Source organism: Amyelois transitella, chromosome 30 (assembly GCF_032362555.1).
Source record: "Amyelois transitella isolate CPQ chromosome 30, ilAmyTran1.1, whole genome shotgun sequence".
NCBI classification, from domain to species: Eukaryota; Metazoa; Arthropoda; class Insecta; order Lepidoptera; family Pyralidae; genus Amyelois; species Amyelois transitella.
In genome coordinates this window covers 206,677-216,532 of record NC_083533.1, presented here as the reverse complement: position 1 = coordinate 216,532, position 9,856 = coordinate 206,677, and the positions used below count along the sequence as shown (strand labels likewise).

At 37.4% G+C, this 9,856-nt stretch overlaps 1 protein-coding gene across 1 annotated transcript; it reads left to right on the top strand.

The window, feature by feature from the left end:
• The first annotated feature begins 818 nt into the window (after positions 1 to 818).
• Positions 819 to 9,542, top strand: LOC106136550 (zinc transporter ZIP9). Its single transcript, XM_060953000.1, has 6 exons — positions 819 to 1,111; positions 1,788 to 1,983; positions 3,175 to 3,285; positions 5,418 to 5,556; positions 6,295 to 6,413; positions 6,773 to 9,542. Exons 1-6 carry the CDS (start codon positions 1,016 to 1,018, stop codon positions 6,991 to 6,993), a joined length of 882 nt encoding a protein of 293 aa, XP_060808983.1. The 5' UTR covers positions 819 to 1,015; the 3' UTR covers positions 6,994 to 9,542.
• Positions 9,543 to 9,856: the final 314 nt, after the last annotated feature.

The window sequence follows — 9,856 nt, the reverse complement described above, 5'->3', positions numbered from 1 at the left end:
TCCATTCCACTATAAGGCTTTCAACTATAAAGACCGCGCTTAGTCTTGGGACTATTTGCTCTGTCTACCCCGTAAGGGACAAAACCAAAACCGAAATTTCTTCGAGACGTTTTGTCTCGAAAAAATTTCGGAACTAAGCGTTCACTTTGAGTGTGTGGTGCCCACCCCAAAATGCTTTCAAAGGAATGGAAAGAGATAGAGGGATCCTCTCCTACCTTGCCAGAAACCACACGGCAAACATTGACAAACTAGAATTAATAAAATATAATTGCGTCCTCACTTCTAGAGAGGAGCTCGGGGTCCACCTAATGTGACTTCCCGTCTAACTTCCACAACTTTTGCAGGGGAACCTATCATGATTATAATAATTTTGAAATAGTACGCCTATTTTAACCTAATAATAGAGTTTAACTTTGTGTGACATGCTTATATTATATCTCAAGCCATGTCTATATATATTTCTATGGAAACGTTTGATTGATTGACTGGATGTGGCCTTTCGGTCTTATCAACACTTTTGTCTCTATGTACCCCGCACGGGGTATATAGATAGACTTGATAATATGTATGTATGTTTAAGTAATTTATGCTAAATCGATATTGCTTAAGCCTTTTGTTTATAGAAACTCAAGTTCGACAACCGGTATCTCTCATCCTTGCTCTTTCTCATAATGTTCGTTACATCACAGAAGGTTTGGCTGTCCAAAAAAGTTTCATTGACGCATTGAAAAAAAAAAAGCTTTTGATGGCTGTCAAAGAAATTATGGCTGCCTAATATAAATGACATTGACAGTTAACTTAATCATTTCTGTCGAGTTGTCAATACCGCGATACGATATGGATGGAGTTTACATCCGTGCAAACTGATTAATTTATTAAATAATCTTTAAAATCGTTATCAAGTGTGAAACATGAAATAAGCATTAAATATTATATATTTCTACACTTTCTCAGTGAAACCTCGTCTCGATAACAGAATTTTCAGTGTGAAAATTGCAAATATATATCGAACAAAATGGATGGAACTATTATCCTTATCTTATTAGTTTTAGTGATGTTAATTGGTTCCTATGTTGCTGGAAGCATACCTTTGAACGTGAATATGTCCGAGGTAAGATATTATAGACATTAATTACTTTTTACTGTACAAATATTGCAACAATATTGCCCAATAAAGTTGATGTTGCGAAAGTGCTACTGCAATCAAATTCTTATCCGTAACTAATTCGTTTTAATTTGAAACACGTGTAATATCAATTTGTAAATCACTCGTATTGGGTATGATAGCTACTTGTTAAACAAAAATATGATTTCCTAAGATAATGCTGTTTTTCATTGATTTGTGTATGTTTAATTTTACCATATGGTAATTTTTATTTCCCCTTCCTTTCTCACAGCAACAGGTTGCTATCAGATTACAGAGATTATACCTAGTTTCTAGACTAACAACAATCTGTAGAAAAAAGAAAATGACTCACTCATCTATTAAAGTAGTGTTAAAAACAGTCAGTTCACTGCTAATCACATATCCTTCAATGAAACTTGTTTTGTTTGTAAATACATACATACATATAATGACGTCTATATCCCATGCGGGGTAAACATACTAAACAAATTTGAAAAGTCTGAAATGCTAACTGCCACAACTAGCTGAATCCCTTAATGATAGAAGAGATAAGAGATCCAAATAGTGACAGGACTAGCCCATCAGCTCCTAGTGGTACTATTTTAAAGTTCCAAGAACCACAAGGCAATAATCATCTAACCTTTTATGGATATACTTCCAGGATAAACTCCAAAAAGTGACAGTATTCGGTGCGGGCCTCCTGGTGGGGACGGCCCTAGCGGTCATCATACCTGAGGGTGTGCGTTCCTTGTTCAGTGAAAGGGCGGCACCCACGATCGTGACGAAGGACTACACGGCCGAGCCCCCGGGACATGACAACGATCTGCACACAGTCATTGGGATATCGCTGGTGCTAGGTGAGTTGTAAAACTCTATGTTACGTACTCAGTTTATTTTACTAGCTTTTTAGCTAATTAAACTCCACCTACAAAATAATAAAAGTTATAAGTGAGCCTGCGCGAATTTAGCGCCATTTGAAATGTCATTGCAGAAGGTATATTTTATAAGTTTATATTTCGTGAAAATCAGCCCAGTAGTTCTTGAGTTTAATAAAAAGTACAAATCTTTTTTTCTTTATTTATAATACTTTTATTACTGAATTAGGGTATATGTTTCTTTATAATAATTATTTTATATTATACTTTGTGTAGGTATAAATATATTTATTTAGTTGGACCCCACATAAAGTACCCAGTCAGATCCAACGGTCGACTGGTAGATAATGCTTCCAGCATTAAATCTGCCAATGTGCTATACATTTGCATTTTCTGCAATGAAGTTTAAATAAATAAATAGTGTGGACAAACAAATAATTTTGAAAATTGCAAAAAGTCAGTGGCTAATACGCCCAACCAGCTTCCTAATATTAATTCCTTCCAGATATTGTATGTACCGTGTGGTTCCCGGCACCAATACAAAAAAGAATAGGACCACTCCATCTCTTTCCCATGGATGTCGTTAAAGGCGACTAAGGGATAGGCTTACAAACTTGGGATTCTTTTTTAGGCGATGGGCTAGCAACCTGTCACTATTTGAAGCTCAATTCTATCATTAAGCCAATAAGCTGAATGCAGCCATTCAGTCTTTACAAGACTGTTGGCTGTGTCTACCCTGCAATGGATATAGACGTGACCATATCACTACATAGTATAAAACAAAGTCGCTATTTTAGTCTGTTTGTCTGTATGCTTAAATCTTTAAAATTATGCAACGGATTTTGATGCGGTTTTTTGTAACAGGTAGAGTGAATAGAATAGAATAGAATAGATTTATTTTCAAAATTGGATATAAGGTATCACTTATTGAGGTAATTAAGTAAATTAAGGTATCAGTTATGTGACAACTTAAATCTAATTATAACTACTACCGCTTCCAAAGCGCATGTGTAGAAGAAGCGGCGGAACAAAAGTGATTCAAGAGGAAGGATTTTATGTATAATTTTTTCCGAATTTTGCACCCGTGCGAAGCCTAGTATATGTATATATGTTGATTAAAAGAATTATTGCAGTTCATGAATTGATTGATAGAAATGATAACGTTGTCCGCAGGCTTCATCTTCATGTTGCTGGTGGACCAGGTGTCGACGAGGTACAACGACTCGAGCAACCCGACTGAGAAGAGTGTCACCGCCACCGTAGGCCTTGTGGTGCATGCTGCTGGTACGTATTACATATACAATAGACACTTCCCTCAGTTTATACCTTTCATTAATATTTGCGCGCCTGCATGCAGGTTGATTTAATAAATAAATATATACGGGACAAATTACACAGATTGAGTTAGCCTCGAAGTAAGTTCGAGACTTTTGTTACGAGATACTAACTCAACGATACTATATTTTGTAATAAATACTTATATAGATAAAACTCCAAGACCCAGGCCAATCAGAAAAAGTTTTTTTCTCCTTATGCCCCATACATAAAATTTATTTATTTAATTGGAACACATACAGAGTTCACATATGTAGGTACTAAATTTAATGACAGGGACTCTTGTTATTATGAAAATATCAATTACAGTAATGTTATCTATACTAATAATATAAAGCTGAAGAGTTTGTTTGTTTGTTTGAAGCGCTAATCTCAGGTACTAGTAGTGCAAATTGAAAAATTTGTGTTGAATAGACCATTTATCGAGGAAGGCTTTAGGCTGTATAACATCACGCTGCATCAAAACGGGGAATATTATTCATCCTTGAGGGCTTCAATCATGCCCAAAATAACTATTCCAAGCGGACGAAGTCGCGGGCACAGCTAGCAATGAAATAAATTGTGTGGTTCCCGGCACCAGTAGAAAAAGATAGGACCACTTCATCCCTTTCCTATGGATGTCGTAAAAGGCGACTAAGGGATAAGGGATATAGGTTATATACTTGGGATTCTTCTTTAAGGCGATGGGCTAGAAACCTGTCACTATTTAAATCTCAATTATATCAACCAGCTGAACGTGACCCATCAGTTTTTTCAAGACTGTTGGCTCTGTCTACCCCGCAATGCATATAGACGTGACTATATGTATGTATTTTAAATTACTTGGTATAAATGGAAATTTTTTTTTTCGCTTAAGTTTAAGCAGTTTTATCAATGTTGATGTTTCTTACCTATACCTAGATTATTTTACTATTGTTTTTTAAACCTAGTTATGCTCTAGTTTTTTTAGACCGTGCCTTCGATAAATTTTCTCAGAATCCATATTTCACCGATTGCATGGCCTTGTATGTTCAGACGGCCTCTGTGGCGCAGCGGTAATACGCTTGTCTGTGTCACCGGAGGTCCCGGGTTCGAATCCCGGCCAGGGCTTGATGAGAACCGAACTTTCTCTGTCTGGTCTGGGTCTTGGATGTTTATCTGTATAAGTAATTATTTAAAAATATAGTATCGTTGTGTTAGTACACAGTTACACCAATTTCAACTAACTCAATCTGTGTAATATGTCCCGTATACATATATTTATTTATTTATGTTTATCTATACATACATATAGTCACTTCTATATTCCTTACGGGGTAGACAGAGCCAACAGTCTTGAAAATACCGAAAGGCCACGTTCAGCTTCTTGGCTTGATGATAGAATCGAGATTGCTAGCCCATCGCCTAAAAGAAGAATCCAAAGTTTATAAGTTTATACCCTTAGTCGCCTTTTACGACATTCATGGGAAAGAGAACGAGTGGTCCCATTCTTCTTTTTTATTGGTGCCGGGAATCACATGGCACACGTTTATGTATACATACATACCAATCAGTCTTTTTGCTAGCTGTGTCTACCCAATAAGGGATATAGACGTGATTATTACTAATGAATTAATAAATTAAGTAGTTGTCAGTTTTGGTGGTGGTGGTTTCAGTGGGGCTAGCGTGGCACGCGCGACGCTGTTTTTATCGCGCGATAAACTATCGCTATCCCGTTTCGCGTCATAATAAAAAGCGAAACAGGGATAAAAACGACATGATAGCCCCGCAGGTATCACACCGATCTTATACATACATACATACATATGGTCACGTCTATATCCCTTGCGGGGTAGACAGAGCCAACGGTCCTGAAAATACTGAATGGTCACGTTCAGCTATTTGGCTTAATGATAGAATTGAGATTCAAATAGTGACAGGTTGCTAGGCCATCGCCTAAAAAAGAATCCCATGGTTTTAAGCCTATCCCTTAGTCGCCTTTTACGACATACATGGGAAAGAGATGGAGTGGTCCTATTCTTTTTTTGTATTGGTGTCTGGAACCACACGGCACTTATCTTATAGCACCTATCTTATAACTAAGATAAAAATGATTGCTTCAGCTGACGGCATTGCCCTGGGCGCGGCCGCGACCACCTCCCACGCAGACGTGGAAATGATCGTGTTTCTCGCCATAATGCTGCACAAGGCGCCGGCCGCTTTCGGACTCGTCACATTCCTGTTGCACGCTGGACTTGACAGGTGAGAGGGAAAGAGATGGCGGGGTAAGAGAGAGGGAATGAGAAATGATCGTGTTTCTCGCCATAATGCTGCACAAGGCGCCGGCCGCTTTCGGACTCGTCACATTCCTGTTGCACGCTGGACTTGACAGGTGAGAGGGAAAGAGATGGCGGGGTAAGAGAGAGGGAATGAGAAATGATCGTGTTTCTCGCCATAATGCTGCACAAGGCGCCGGCCGCTTTCGGACTCGTCACATTCCTGTTGCACGCTGGACTTGACAGGTGAGAGGGAAAGAGATGGCGGGGTAAGAGAGAGGGAATGAGAAATGATCGTGTTTCTCGCCATAATGCTGCACAAGGCGCCGGCCGCTTTCGGACTCGTCACATTCCTGTTGCACGCTGGACTTGACAGGTGAGAGGGGAAGAGATGGCGGGGTAAGAGAGAGGGAATGAGAAATGATCGTGTTTCTCGCCATAATGCTGCACAAGGCGCCGGCCGCTTTCGGACTCGTCACATTCCTGTTACACGCTGGACTTGACAGGTGAGAGGGAAAGAGATGGAGAGGGTAAGAGAGAGAGGAAATGAGAAATGATCGTGTTTCTCTTTTGGTTTCACAACATTGGTTGACGTCAAAAAAAAATTACTTAAAACTAAGTTCACCGCCGCTTCCAAAGCATCAGTGCGTAAGAAGCGGTGACAAACTGCACTGCAACATTTTCTTGTTCTTCTACGAGTAACATAAATACTTTATCTTCGCAGGAATCGAATACGCAAGCACCTGTTAATCTTCTCGACCGCCGCGCCGCTGGGAGCCTTGCTGACTTACTTCGGTATTGGCAACGAGAGTAAACAGACTCTCAGCGATTTTAACGCGACGGGTGAGATTTTTTTAATAATTAATTCGTTTTGACCTACTTCACTAAAAGAGGAGGATCTTAATTTGAATGTACATTACATACATACATACATTCATTTAATTACGTCACTGTCTCAAAAAAAAAACACAACAACTCCATCTCGTTCCCATGGATGTCGTTAAAGGCTACTATGGAATAGGCTTATAAACTTGGGATTATTTTTTAAGGCGATGGGCAGCAACCTGTTACCCACTATTTGAATCTCAATTCCATCATTAATAGCTGAACGTGGCCATTCAGACTTTTAAAGACTGTCGGCTCTGTCTACCCCTGTGACCATATGTATGTATGTTGTAAAAATATATTTTATTTCTCCACAGGCATCGCTATGCTGTTCTCAGCCGGCACTTTCCTATACGTGGCTACTGTGCACGTTCTGCCGGAACTCACACACTCACACTCGCACACTCACACACTGCTCCCCCTGCAGGAGGGGGGAGCCCCCAAGAGGGGGTTCGGGGGCCTGCAGTTCTGCGAGATGTTCCTGTTGACAGTCGGTGCTATGTTGCCTGTTTTGTTGACGATGGGACATAAACATTAGTGGTATTGTAAGTGGGGAATTTTTATATACAGGGTGACTTTTAATTCAACAGCATAAATTTTACTGTTAAATGTACTCATCTAAAGGATATTTAAAAACGTTAAAAGAAAACTATTGGTTCATATTTAAGAAAGTACGAAAAATAAATAAAAGTATCAAAATCCACGATCCTAAATACGTCATATCACCCCGGCCGGCGGAAAAGCGACGCGACCGCGTCGCGAATGACGCGACGCGACGCGATTCAGAGGTCAACGACACAATTCATTCAGCTGAGCGATCTCGACAACTCTGTACTTTACTTGATCTTGATATTAGAAGAATAATTTATTTTTTAGACATTTATTTACATGTTTAGTTTTAATTTCTTTTTGTAGTATTGGTCTTTAATAAAGCGTGTGAAATAGGCTCAAACGGCTAAGAAGCATGGGTACAGTCTATGTTTAAAAGGATGCAGTTGTTTTAAATGTCACCCTGTATATGTATATGTATACAAGCTGTACCGGCAAACGTTGTTTTGTCATATAAATATTTTTTAAGTTATTTCTAGTTAAAAAAAAATTGTTAAGGTTGGACAACCCTTATCACTAAGGGGTATGAAAAATAGATGTTGGCCGATTCTCAGACATACTCAATATGCTCACAAAATTTCATGAGAATCGGTCAAGCAGTTTCGGAAGAGTACGGGAACGAACATTGTGAGAATCTTATATTTATAGATTTGACCAAAATATATGTACAATCCACGAATGTGATGTTGAGAATATGCAGGTTCTATTCGTAGGTTTCTCGCGACTGAAAGTATAAAATTAGCCGTGTTGAAAAAATTAAATTGTGGCGACATCTCTACGCCACTCGTCACAACATCAAATCGCACAACAACTGTCAATCATCTCGAAGAAATTGACGCGCTCAACCAATAGCAGCGAAGTATCTAGAACGCGATTTCAGAGATTTCACGGATTGGAGCTATATATACAACCTCCGACACAACATCGTCGGAGCCGCGGTTCCCCAGGCATAACACCTAGCCTGGCGGAAGATCTTCCCTTTGGTGGCGGTCGAGCCGAATCATCGCTCCCGCTACAAATATTGCGCTAACAAAAATTTATTTGTAATTTCATATATGTATGTACATTGTAAATTGTGTGTGGCAAATCAAATAAATGAATTATTAGAGGGTTACATCGTTTTCCTGAATGTAATGTTGACATTATGCAGGTCTATATATCGAATTCTCACCGCAGAAAGCAAAAAATTATCCGTGTTAAAAAAAAATCTGTTGCAATTTTAGTGGGTTGCTCGCATGGCAACACTTTCGATTTCATTTGTCTTGTTTGGTGACAGTGTTGTCAGTTTCTGTGAATTTGCTAAATATTGTGGAAAAAATTCTTAAAAAATTAATTAATACTTTTATTTTTTGTTTTTTATTTTTGTTTTAAACATCACTTCATTTACTACAATTTAGGTTTATTATGCTAGGGATTTTGTTACACATTGCATTGTATTGAAACTCCTCAATTCTACTATATTATTTTGTAAACTTTACTAAATAATATTTTCCCTACTTTTAAAGAAACTCATACATAAAAAATACATAAAATCACGCCTCTTTCCCGGAGGGGTAGGCAGAGACTACCTCTTTAAAGAAACTCGTATGAAAAAATTTCAAAAACATTCATCTGATGTTTTACAGTTATTATAGAATACCTATCATAAAATTAATGTAAAATTTCATCAAAATCCGATGAAGAAATGAACGCGAAAAATTGAGTTTGTATATAAAAGAAATGTTGTCACTTGATAATATTATAGAAATATATTATGCTCATAGAATGTCGACTTCGTGTCTTTAAATATATTTTTCTTTTATAGGTTTGCTATTCTTTTTTTTAAATTTTAATTTTCATCTTAGTTTTTATTTTCATATATCACGCGCAGGGAATGACTATTTTGTATTATTAAATTAATAAGTTTATTTTTTAAAAGAGTTGAACTTGTCTTCCCCAATTTGTTGGTAATGTAACGCTTATTTTTATTAATTCTCATAAATAAGTAAAGGCATAATACATATGAACATATCATCACGTCTATATCCCTTGCGGGTTAGACAGAGCCAACAGTCTTGAAAATACTGATAGGCCACGTTCAGCTATTAATTATATAGTCACGTCTATACGTTAGGTGTTGCGAGGCAGAACATTGAGATTCAAATAGTGACAGGTTGCTAGCTCAGTGCAAATAAAAAAACATATATCAATAAAGCCTAATAAAGGCATTTTAATTCTTATAAAGAGGCCAAGTATGCTTTTAACCCCAATATGATTATATTTTTCACTCAACATAAGTTTTGTTTATAGTAAGTAATATTAAGTCCTTTTTGTTTTTATAACTGCGCCCTTCGCATTAAAAGGATTTCTAAATAAAAATATGTGGCGACGTATTGAGAAATCAATTTTTAAGTCATTTTTTTTTTGCAATAAGTTACTGACCTTTCGTTTATTATGTACAGTCAACAACATAATAAAATACGCAAAACCTAAAGTTAATTTTTTTTTGTTTTGGTGCAAATATTTAAACCTTATCTCTGTCAACTTATTTACTAACCTTGTTGTTGACTGTGCAAGTTAATTAAAAAAAGACTGTGATTTACTAACAAGCTATTTACTTAATTTGATTAAATTTAAATAAATAGATACAGGAAAAAAATTTACAGATGAGTTAGCCTCGAAGTAAGTTCGAGACTTGTGTTACGAGATACTAACTCAACTATGTTTTATAAAAAATATTTATAAAGATGAACATCCAAGACCCAGGCCAATCATAGACCGGGATTTGAACCCGGGCCCTCTGGTGTTACAGA